We start from the raw sequence: 12,869 nt of genomic DNA, 5'->3' as shown, positions 1-12,869 counted from the left end.
CCTAAGCACCACACACTTCCAAAACTCAAACAGGACGAAATAGAAAATTTGAACAGACCCATAACCAGTGAGGAAATTGAATCAGTTATCAAAAATCTCCCAGCAAGTAAGAGTCCAGGACCAGATGGCTTCCCTGGGGAATTCTACCAGACATTTAAAGCAGAGATAATACCTTTCTTTCTCAAGCTGTTCCAAAAAATAGAAAGGGAAGGAAAACTTCCAGACTCATTCTGTGAAGCCAGCATTACTTTGATTCCTAAACCAGACAGAGACCCAGCAAAAAAAAAGAGAACTACAGGCCAATGTCCCTGATGAATATGGATGTAAAAATTCTCAATAAGGTACTAGCAAATCAAATCCAACAGCATATAAAAAGAATTATTCACCATGATCAAGTGGGATTCATTCCTGGGCTTCAGGGCTGGTTCAATATTCACAAATCAATCAATGTGATACATCACATTAACAAAAGAAAAGAACCATATGATCCTGTCAATAGATGCAGAAAAAGCATTTGACAAAATTCAGCATCCTTTCTTAATCCGTCAAGAAACTCGGGATAGAATGAGCATACTTAAACATCATAAAAGCTATTTATGAAAAGACCACAGCTAATATCATCCTCAGTGGGGAAAAACTGAGAGCTTTCCCCCTGAGATCAGGAGCACGACAGGATGCCCACTCTCACCGCTGTTGTTTCACATAGTGTTGGAAGTTCTAGCATCAGAAATCAGACAACAAAAGGAAATCAAAGGCATCAAAATGGGCAAAGATGAAATCAAGCTTTCACTCTTTGCAGATGAAATGATATTATACTAGGAAAACCTGATAGACTCCACCAAAAGTCTGCTAGAACTGATACATGAATTTTGCAAAGTCACAGGATGCAAAATTAATGTACAGAAATCAGCTGCATTCTTATACACTAATAACGAAGCAACAGAAAGACAAAGAAACTGATCCCATTCACAATTGCACCAAGAAGCATAAAATACCTAGGAATAAACCTAACCAAAGATGCAAAACATCTGTATGCTGAAAACTATTGAAAGCTTAGGAAGGAAATTGAAGAAGATATAAAGAAGTGGAAAGACATTCCCTGCTCATGGATTGGAAGAATAAATATTGTTAAAATGTCAATACTAACCAAAGCTATCCACACGTTCAATGCAATCCCAATCAAAATTGCACCAGCATTGTTCTCAAAGCTAGAAGAAGCAATCCTAAAATTTGTATGGAACCACAAAACGCCCCGAATAGCCAGAGTAATATTGAAGAAGACCAAAGCAGGAGGCATCACAATCCCAGACTTTAGCCTCTACTACAAAGCTGTAATTATCAAGACAGCATGGTATTGGCACAAAAACAGACACAGAGACCAATGTAGTAGAATACAGACTCCAGAATTGGGCCCACTAAAGTATGGCCAACTAATCTTTGACAAAGCAGGAAAGAATATCCAATGGAAAAAAGTCGCTTTAACCAATGGTGTTGGGAGAACTGGACAGCAACATGCAGAAGGATGAAACTAGACCACTCTCTTACACCATTCACAAAAATAAACTCAAAATGTATAAAGGACCTGAATGTGAGACAGGAAACCATCAAAACCCTAGAGGAGAAAGCAGGAAAAAACCTCTCTGACCTCAGCCGCAGCAATTTCATACTTGACACATCCCCAAAGGCAAGGGAATTAAAAGCAAAAATGAACTATTGGGACCTCATGAAGATAAAATGCTTCTTCACTGCAAAGGAAACAGTCAACAAAACTAAAAGGCAACCAACAGAATGGGAAAAAATATTTGCAAATGACATATCACATACAGAGCTAGTATCCAAAATCTGTAAAGAGCTCACCAAACTCCACACCCAAAAATCAAATAACCCAGTGAAGAAATGGGCAGAAAACATGAATAGACACTTCTCTAAAGAAGACATCCAGATGGCCAACAGGCACATAAAAAGATGCTCAACATCACTCCTCGTCAGGGAAATACAAATCAAAACCACACTCAGATATCACCTCACGCCAACCTGAGTGGCTAAAATGAACAAATCAGGAGACTATAGATGCTGGAGAGGATGTGGAGAAACAGGAACCCTCTTGCCCTGTTCATGGGAATGCAAACTGGTGAAGCCACTCTGGAAAACAATGTGGAGTTTCCTCAAGAAATTAAAAATAGAACTACCCTACCGCCCAGCAGTTGCACTTCTAGGTTTTTATCCAAGAGATATAGGAGTGCTGATGCATAGGAGCACTTGTACCCCGAGGTTTATAGCAGCAGTTTCAACAATAGCCAAATTATGGAAAGAACCTAAATGTCCATCAACTGATGAATGGGTAAAGAAGTTGTGGTTTATATATACAATGGAATACTACTTGGCAATGAGAAAGAATGAAATATGGCCTTTTTTAGCAGCATGGATGGAACTGGAGAGTGTCATGCTAAGTGAAATAAGTCATGCAGAGAAAGACAGATACCATATGTTTTCACACTTATGTGGATCCTGAGAAACTTAACAGAAGACCATGGGGCAGGGGAAGGGGGAAGAAAAAGTTACACTGAGGGAAGGAGGCAAACCGTAAGAGACTCTTAAAAACTGAGAATAAACTGAGGGTTCATGGGGGGTGGGAGGGAGGGGAAAGTGGGTGATGTGCATTGAGGAGGGCACCTGTTGGGATGAGCACTGGGTGTTGTATGGAAACCAATTTGACAATAAATTTCATATTAAAATAAAAACAGTGATCACAAGTGCCCTCCTTAGTACCCATCACCCATCTAGCTCATCTCCCACTCCCCTCCCTTCATCAACCCATAGTCTGTTTTCTAGAATTAAGAGTCTCTTGTGGTTTTTTTCCCTCTCTTCTCTTTCCCCCTTTGCCATATGTTCATCCTTTTTGTTTCTTAAATCTCACATATAAATGAAATTGTATGGTATTTGTCTTTCTCTGAGTGACTTATTTCACTTAGCATTATACATTCTAGCTCCATCCACATTGTTGCATATGGCAAGATTTCATTCTTTTTGACTCATGAGTAATATTCCAGTGTGTGTGTGTGTGTGTGTGTGTGCGCGCGTGTGTGTGCGTGCGCGCGCGTGCGTGCGCCCATGCATGTATACACCATATGTTCTTTATGCATTCATTATCCATTCATTAGTCGATGGACATTTGCGCTCTGTCCATAGTTTGGCTATTGTTGATTCTTTATATATTTTGGATACTAACCTTTTATTGGATAGGTCATTTGTAAATATCTTCTCCCATTCAGTACATTGTTTTTTAGTTTTGTTGATCGTTTCCTTTGTTGTACAGAAACATTTTAGTTTGATGTAGTCCCAATAGTTCATTTCTGCTTATATTTCCCTTGCTTTGGCAGACTTATCTAGAACAATATTGGTATATCCAATGTCAGAGAAATTACTGCCTGTGTTCCCTTGTAGGACTTTAATGGTTTCAAGTCTCACATTTAGTTCTTTCATCCATTTTGCATTTATTATTGTGTATAGTGTACAAAAGTGGTCTAGTTCCATTCTTTTGCATGTAGTTCTCCAGTTTTACCAACACTAATTTTCAAGGAGACTTTTCCAATTGTGTGTTCTTGTCTCTTTTGTGGAAGATTAAATTACCATGTAATTGTGGGTTTATTTCTGGGCTTTAGTCCTGTTCTCTTGATCTGTGTGTCTGTTTTTGTGCCAGTACCATACTCTTTTGATTATGATAGCTTTGTGGTATAACTTTAAGTCTGGAATTGACATACATATAGCTTTATTTTTCTTTTTGAAGATTGTTTTGGCAAATCTGGGTCCTTTGTGGTTGCATACAAATTTTAGGATATTTTTTTCTAGTTCGGTAAAAAAAAATGTTTTGGTGAGGTTTACATTAAATCTGTAGATTGCTTTGGGTTATATGGTCATTTTAACAATATATGTTCTTCAAATTCTTGAGCATGGAATATCTTTCCATTTGTTTGTATTGTCTTCAATTTCTTTCAGAGAGAGAGACAGAGACAGAGCACGAGTGGGGAAAGGCAGAGAGAGAGAGGGAGACACAGAATTCAAATCAGGCTCCAGGCTCTGAGCTGCCAGCACAGAGCCCAACGGGGGCCTCAAACTCACAAGCCATGAGATCATGACTTGAGCTGAAGTCAGATGCTTAAACATTTGAGCCACCCAGGCGCCCCGAAATGCAACTGATTTCTATATATTGATTTTGTATCTTGCAACCTTTGTAAATTCATTTATTAGTTTTAGTAGTTTTTTGGTGGTTTTTCACATAGAGTGTCATGTCATTTTCAAATTGCAAAAGGTTACTTGTTTCTTGCCAATTTGGATCCCTTTTATTTCTTTTTGTGTCTAATGGCTGAGGCTAGGATTTCTAGTACTATGTTGAATAAAAGTGGTGAGAGTAGACATCCTTGACTTTTTCCTGACCTTAAGGGGGAATGTTTTCAGTTTTCACCATTGAACATTACGTTATCTGTGGATTTTTCATATATGGCCTTTATTATGTTGAGGTATGTTCCCTCTCAACCTAGTTTCTTGAGGATTTATATCATGAAAGGATGTTGTGCTTTGTCATATGCTTTTTTGCATCTATTGAAATGATCATATAGTTCTTATCATTTCTCATGTTGACGTATGTATCACAGTGATATATTTGCAAATATTGAGCCACCCTTGCATCCAAGGAAAAATTCCACTTGATCGTGGTGAATGATTTTTTTAATGTGTTATTGGATTCAGTTTGGTGGTATTTTGTTGAGTACTTTTGCATCTATGTTCATCAGTGATTTTGGCTTATAGTTCTTTTTTTGTATGTCTTTATCTGGTTTTGTAATGCTGGTTTCACAGAATGAATTTGGAAGTTTTCCTTCCTTTTCTATTTTTTGCAATAGTTTGAGAAGTCATAGTCTTATTTATTTATTTATTTATTTATTTATTTATTTATGGGGGAGAGAGAGAGAGAGAGAGAGAGAGAGAGAGAGAGAGAGAGACAAGTTGAGAGAGAGAATCCCAAGCAGACTCAGGGCTGTCAGTGCAAAACCCATTGCAGGGCTCAGTCCCACAAACCAGGAGATCATGATCTGAGCCAAAATCAAGAGTTGGATGCTTAACTGACTGAGCCACCCAGGTGCCCCGTATTTTGCATTTTTAAAAACTTAATATATCATGCGCATTTTCCTGGGTCGCTTTGTAATTTTTCAGTAGCATAATATTTAAAATATTTTTCTTATTTTACAGTGAGAGAGAGAGAGAGCGAGCAAGTGAGCAGGGGAGAGGGGTAGAGGGAAAGAGAGAATTTTAAATTGGCTCTTGCTCAGCTTGGAGCCTAATGTAGGGCTTGATCCATTGACCCTGGGATTATGACCTGACCTGAAATCAAGAGTTGGATGCTCAACTCACTGAACCACTCAGGTGCCCCGGTAACATAATATTTTAAATTGTTGCCTTAGATAGTCCCTTGTATAGAGATATGATATTTTAATAATCACTTCTGTTATTCTTCATTTAAATTGTTTCTATCAGTCTATCTCTGTCTGCCAGTCTGTTTCTTCTCTTTTTGTCTTTCTCTCTCCTTTTGTCTGTATGTCTGTGCATGTCTCTTTCTCTGTAGCAAACACTCTTGAACACAGATCTATATAAAGATCCCTGTTTTTTTTTAAGATCCCTGGTTTTTTTAATGATTCATTGCTAGAAGTAGAATTAATAGGTAAAAAAGTGACAAGCAGAAAACTGAACTCTTAAACTGAGAGAACAGGGGAGCCTGGGTGGCTCAGTGGGTTAAGCATCTGATGTTGGCTCAGGTCATGATCTTGCAGTTCGTGAGTTCATGCCCCACATCGGGCTTTGCACTGGTGGTGTGGAACCTGCTTGGGATTCTCTCTCTCTCCTTGTCTCTCTCTGCCCCTTCCCCCTTTCCATATGCTCTCTCTCTCTCTCTCTTTCTCTCTCAAAATAAATAAATAAACTTAAAAAAATTCAGAGAACAAAAATGGTTGGCAGAGGAGAGGTTGTTGTAAGGGATGATGTACAGCAAAGGGACTAAAGTCAATGAGAGTGTAATAACGTTGTCTTGTGACAGATGGTGACTACATTTACCATGGTAAGCACTGAGTAATGCGTGGAATTGTTAAACCAGTATGTTGTACACCTGAATCCAATATAACTGTTAATTTTACTTCAACTTAAATTAAGTCAATAAAAGTAGTGAAAATATATGAAGATTTAACAATTTTTAAAATTCACGTTGCTAGATTGCCATCCAAAAAGGTTGGACCAGTATACATTTCCATTAGCAGTGTGTTTTCTATTGCTTAACGTGCTAATTTGTGTGATTAAGAGAATTTTGGAAATGAAGGACTGAATAAACTTTGCATTTTGGCAAAATACAGTGACTCTTCAGACTTTGTGTTTTCATAAAAGTTAAATTTTTCTTTTCCACAGGATCACAGTTCTAACATTTTGCTAATTTAAGTCTTTTATTTGTCATAGAATGGGTGTTAAGGCAGTGTTTCAACAGGGAAAAAAAACCTTCTTAGAATCTCGACAATTTAAACTATTTTTCCATATATTGTGTGTTAACTCATCTAGACGTTCCTTTGTCCATTTGCAAATAGAAGATAATAACTGACTCTTAAATTGGTGAAATGTTTGTGCCCAGGTGTCAACATCTGGAGACAACATGGTGGAGTGTCAGTTGGAGACACACAACAACAAGATGGTCACCTTCAAGTTTGATGCTGATGGTGACGCACCAGAAGACATTGCAGATTATATGGTAAGTACAATGAAACCAGATTACCTTCCATCTGGCATTCCATCTCTTTTTTCCTCTCATCCTTTCCCCTCATTTATTCAGAGCAATCTTTTTTTAGGGTACCATTAGTTTTTAAAATTTGCACAAAGATAAACTGCTTATGATCAAGAGTAAGTCACTGTACCTTCTTTCATTTTATTATACTTATCTCTAAAATATGAGAGTGTTTTATTAAGACATTATCTAGGTCAGTGGTTCTTACCACCTTAAGAGCTTTTAAAAACAAATCCATTGCCCCGGTCCCTAATTAAATCAGAATCTTTGGAGTTAAGGCCTAAGCATCAGTAGTTTATGAAATGCTCCAGGTAATTCTAATGTAGTAGCTACTGATATACCATCTTACATATAGATGTCAAGTACTGTTCATCATTTCATTTAGTTTTCGTACTTTTTTTTTTAATTGTTAGGCTTAAGTTAGTAGTTTTGCCCTATTTTCATGGGGATAGGTAAGGGTGGCGGGAAGAGTACATAATGCTTTTGTTTCTGCCAATTTTCTTCAGATATGTATTCTTGTAGAAACAGAATTAAATGTTTTGTTTAAATTCTTTTGACGTTTATTTAATTTTTTTGAGAGAGAGAATGTGAGCAGGGAACAGGCAGAGAGAGAGGGAGACACAGAATCTGAGGCAGGTTCCAGGCTCTGAGCTGTCAGCACAGAGCCCAATGCTGGGCTTGAACCCACAAACTGTGAGATCATGACCTAAGCCGAAGTTGGATGCTTAACCAACTGAGCCACCCAGGCACCCCCATAATTAAACATATTAAAAGTTAACGTTGTCATTTCTGTCTCTTGTTTAACATCATATTTTATGAACTGTCTCCAGGCCATGCTTTATCATCATTAGAGATGCTTCATTTTGTGATTTGTGATTTAAAAACTTATGGGTTTGGACATCCTAGTTTTAAACATAAACATTGCCTCAGTTGTGTTCCTCAAATGATAATTTATAGAATGCAAGATATTTTTTTAAATGCTGTGTTCTTCTCTGGTAGGTAGTATCAATCTGACAAACATCAGTGGTCTCCAAATAGAATAATTTAATGTACTGTGTGGTCCTTTAGTGCTGGTTGTTTTTTAATTCTGTTGTGGCATTTGTATCTAAATAGTTATTTTAATTCATTTTTCTTTAAGATAGTCACTGTGGATACAATATTATAATTTTGAAGAAACTAAATTTAATAGATTTATTTTTACTTTTGGACAGGTTGAAGATAACTTTGTGCTGGAAAGCGAGAAAGAAAAATTTGTAGAAGAATTGAGGGCTATTGTAGGTCAGGCCCAGGAGATCCTTCATGCCCACTCTGCTGTAGATAGAGCCATTGGAACTGACTCTATAATTGTGGAATCCAACAGTAGCCAAGTAAGAACAATTATTTAGCAAATAGGTCTTCTCAGATATGTATCAGGAACTTCTTTATTTATCTATTCATTTTTAATTCAGACAGGATCATCTGAACAAGTACAGATAAATTCTGCATCCACTCAGACCAGCAGTAAGTATATTTAATAAAATTTACCATGTGGCTTTTGAAGCAAGACATTTGGAAAGTTTATGCAACTTCGTTGGGAAAGATGTTTGCCAATAAAGGAAATTAATAAATTGTTAATGTAGGTTTTACCACACTTTAAAAGGACTTTTTAGCCCGGATGTAAGAAGTAAAACCATTCTGTAGGTTTCCTTCAAGTGTTGGTTCTTTATCAAATTAGTTTATTTCCGAGTTGCTGCATGGTATGTTACCAGAAAAACAGTCGCAGTACTGATGACCTTTAACGGCTTTACTGTTTGAAGTCAACTGGTAAGTTTTTTTTTTTTTAACCACTGATGTGAGATGGACAGAACTGATATCCCTATGTTCTAAGTTTGCCTCATTTTTTAATATAGTCATTTATATCTTGATTTCCTTCCACTAATATTATGCTTCTACCTGCTCTGATCACTAATAAGTTTTTGTAAATCAGATACTAGATCAACTTCCAGGGACTAAAAATGGGGTCTTCTGTTTTCTTTTCTGATGACTTTATCTCTCCATTCTTTTCAGCTCTGGTCATGGTTATATTTAGAGTATCTGGGAGGGGGCGAAGAGCCATAGACAAATGAGGACCTGTGAAGGAATTATAACAACATGAAGAAGCAACAGGTGGTGTGGGAGTCATGAAATCAGATACCATTACCCTGAAATTTACTTTGTGTTAGGATGCCAGGGTCCTCCTCTATGTTCTTTTCCTTGTTAGGAGGAATTTGAGCAGATTTCTAACTGATAAAGTAGATTAAAGTTTAAAAAAGAATTACTTATTTAAATAAGTTTACAAAGTAGGAGTAAAGGTGTAGGGACTTTGTTTTTAAGTCATCATACAGTAAAATTGATTTTTTTTCTTTTGGGGTATAGTTCTGTAAATGTTAATGCTTGTAGATTTGCATAAGCATCATCATAATCAGGATCAGAACAGCTGGAGAAAATGTTTTCCATTTTCTCCCCAAAATTGTGCCCTGCTTTTATTGCTATTGATACAGTGTTTGTTTCATAGATTCTAAAATCCTTCCCTAAAGATATCTTGTGCTCAGTTGTTTAGAGTATTTGCCAGCATTGTACTGGCAAATCCTAGTGCTATTGGAAATGGAGATACAAGACAAATTGGTGTTTTAACCTGGTTTCCTTAATCAATAGGGTAAACATGTTGACAATTGCTTAGCCTATTAATTTTTGCAAATTCTTTCTACAGATGAATCTGCTCCTCAGTCATCTCCAGTTGGTCGGTGGCGATTCTGTATCAATCAAACAATAAGAAACCGTGAGGCTCAGTCTCCTCCTCTTCAGCAGTCCATGTCTACAGTTCCTGGGTTACCTCTACTTTCTGGTAAGTGTTATCTGTCAACTTCATCCAGACTTGGAAGATGGGGATACAAAATTTATACCATATCTTTAACTTGTTTTCATGGGTATTTCATTCTTATGAGAATTTTCATAAGCATTTTTGAAGATGCTATTGTTAAGGTGTAACTTAAGCCATTTTAAAATATAATATTTATGAAAAAATAAAGATTTTTTTTCGCTTGGCAGGTTGAATTCTGTGTATTTTGAATCTTATTTATAACACTTATTCACACAGGTTCTTGTTTGTCCCTTGCTCCTCTTGTCCCCTTTGAGTTTGAGTACTAGTCCATGCTTTGTATTTATTAATATGTGCCTAGCTATTCTTTGTTATTGTTCTAGGTCCAAGAACCACAAGTAATAAGGAAATATCACAGGATACACTGCTCACTCTAGAAAATAATCCCTGCCAGCGTGTACTTTTTGCCTCCAAATCAGAACTCAAGGATGTAGTTGATGGTAAGATTTCTGAATATGCCAGTGTAGACACTAAGCAGCAAGCTGTATTTTTTCAAGTGGAAGATGACAGGCAGATAATGGCATCAGTTGCTAGTAGTTCAACTCATACTGCTACTTCAGTTCGTGCAGTTCCAGTTGAATGTGAGGGACTCACCAACCAAGCAGGCATATTTCTACCTGCATATCCATGTCACCAAGCTGCCAGTCAGGCTGATGTACTTATGGTCCCTCCTGGCGAGTCAACTCAGATTGCTGGTAACTCTCTTACAACTCTGGCATTTATGTCTGATCAAAAGCCTCAATCCTTAGCAGTGCAGCAACCAACTATGGATGCAGAGTTGATTTCCCAAGAAGGAGAAACCACAGTGAACACTGAAGCAAGTTCTCCTAAGATGGTCATTCCCACTCAGACCCCTGGCCTTGAACTGACTACCCTTCTACCCTCTACTGTCCTGGAATCAGATGGGGAAAGACCTCCAAAAATGGAGTTTGCAGACAACCGAATTAAAACTCTGGATGAAAAATTAAGAAACTTGCTCTATCAGGAGCATAGCATATCTAGCATCTATCCTGAGAGTCAGAAGGATACCCAAAGCATAGACTCTCCATTTTCTTCCTCTGCTGAAGATACGCTCTCATGTCCAGTGCCAGAAGTCATAGGCATCAGTCACAGTGGAATTCAAGATAGTCCTGCACAGTCCCCTAATTTTCAGCAGACAGGCTCTAAGATTCTGTCCAATGTGGCTGTGAGTCAGCCTGCTAACATATCAGTGTTCAAAAGGGACCTGAATGTGATAACTTCTATACCCAGCGAAATATGTTTACATGTAAGTATTATTCTTTCTAATCAATTTCTTATCCTTGTTCTTTTAAAGAAATTCCTTCTTTTCTAAAGTTCTGTCCTTTGAAATTAATCTATCTATGTCACAAGATTCTGAGGTCACAGGTTATATTAGGAAGGCCATGACTTAGGCTACAGGTGCCAAGAATGTCTCCATAGAGATGGCGGAAGTATCTTTGGTGAGAGAGCCCTCTGGTGAATTAGCTAGGAACTTGCAAGCAATGACTTTTTTTGTATTGGTGACAGAACAGGACTGATTTATAGATTGTTTTAGTGTGTAGGAAGAGCTGACTTTTATTTATTTTTTTAAGTTTTTATTTAAATTTCAGTTAGTTAACATACAGTGTAACATTAGTTCAGGTGTACAGTATAGTGATTCAACACTCCCATACAACACCCAGTGCTCATCATGACAAGTGCACTCTTTAATTCCCACCACCTATTTTACCATCCCCCCCTCCCCCCGCACTGACCTCCCTTCTGGTAACCATCAGTTCTCTGTAGTTAAGAGTCTTTCTTTTTTTTTTTCCTCTTTTTTCCCCTCTATGTTTATTTGTTTTGTTTCTTAAATTCCACATATAAATGAAATCACATGGTATTTTTTTAAGTTACGTAACATAGGAAGAATCACATCACAGAGGTAGTGACTATCTGGTATTTATCCACTATTTGATACTTAACCTTCTTGACTTAAGCTTACACAGATTAGTTACATACCTATAACTTTTCATTCACAAAAATAGGATTGTGCTATATGCATATTTGTCTGCAAATTTATCTTTTCATTTTACAGTATATCATAAATATATTTCTAAATCTTTACCACTGTATCTCTTTATTATTATTATATAAGTAGTATATGTGTGTATATAAAGTAAAATCCATCCCACTTCCAAACCTATAGACATAGCTGTTAATGAATCTTTACAGACATGGTTTTAATTAACTTGCAAATATTTATATAATTTTACTCCTCTGTTTTATATTTACAAAGATATAGATATATGTTATATGTTTATATTCATGTGATGTTCAGAATTATTTTTCAGTTATGAACATTTATCTGTGTTGGCACACAGAGTTCCATCTCACGTTTTTTTAAACAATAGCATAATATTCCATTGAATAGATATAACAAATGTTCATATTTTTGTAAATTAGTAATTTTAAACTATGCAATTAATATATAAATAAGAAATCAGTTCAGAAGGAGGGAAAATTAAAAGTAATTTATGTTAACACCTCCTTATACTCCATTTCCTTCCCCAAACACTGTTAAGGTCCTGGTTTTAATTCTTGAGGTCATTGCCATTAATAACGTGTAAATAATATACTTATCTATTTTTTTATTTAATAATTTTCAACAATGCCTGTTAACTCACTGCTATGAAGGGTGAGGAAATTACAATATTTTCCCTTTCCTCTTCTTTCCCATACACTTCCCGATTTTTATTTACTTGTATTTTTAACATGAGCAAAGTTTATAACATGTACATTTTTTTTCTGTAACACTTGGTTGTGCTTTGCCTGTAGGTTGATTCAAAGAATTGAAGATCAATAAACAGCATTTATGTTATGATTATATGTGTTAGCCTATGATCATGTAATATGATTAGAACCATAAAAAATGAAATATAATTTAATAATTTTAAACTTTGATCCTCACTGAAGTGTTAAAGTCAAATGAAATCTTTTGTTTTAAGTGTCCATTGCTACATCTGGATCAAATTTACCTGCTACTGTTTCTGGTGTCCTAGAATTCCTTTTTTTCCCCTTTGAAATGCTTCTATGAGTAATATCTTTAAATATGTTGCATGGATGACTAATTTGTTTGTTTTTTTTTGTTTTTTAGTGTCCAAAAATGACTTTATTTTGCTT

At 36.4% G+C, this 12,869-nt stretch overlaps 1 protein-coding gene across 6 annotated transcripts in view; it reads left to right on the top strand.

Annotated features, from left to right (window-relative positions):
- WNK3 (WNK lysine deficient protein kinase 3) overlaps window positions 1-12,869 on the top strand; it is a 189,016-nt gene that overhangs the window by 135,118 nt on the left and 41,029 nt on the right. For all 6 annotated transcript variants that reach the window (XM_019823858.1, XM_019823859.1, XM_019823860.3 and 3 more), the window contains exons 13-17: window positions 6,665-6,781; window positions 8,026-8,181; window positions 8,263-8,314; window positions 9,543-9,677; window positions 10,034-10,977. In XM_019823858.1, the coding sequence (XP_019679417.1) occupies window positions 6,665-6,781; window positions 8,026-8,181; window positions 8,263-8,314; window positions 9,543-9,677; window positions 10,034-10,977 (1,404 nt within the window). The remainder of the gene's footprint in view (window positions 1-6,664; window positions 6,782-8,025; window positions 8,182-8,262; window positions 8,315-9,542; window positions 9,678-10,033; window positions 10,978-12,869) is intronic.

This window comes from Felis catus, chromosome X, assembly GCF_018350175.1.
Source record: "Felis catus isolate Fca126 chromosome X, F.catus_Fca126_mat1.0, whole genome shotgun sequence".
In the NCBI taxonomy this organism is placed as follows: Eukaryota; Metazoa; Chordata; class Mammalia; order Carnivora; family Felidae; genus Felis; species Felis catus.
Note: the sequence above shows the minus strand (reverse complement) of the source record. Positions and strands in the feature narration are given on the sequence as shown.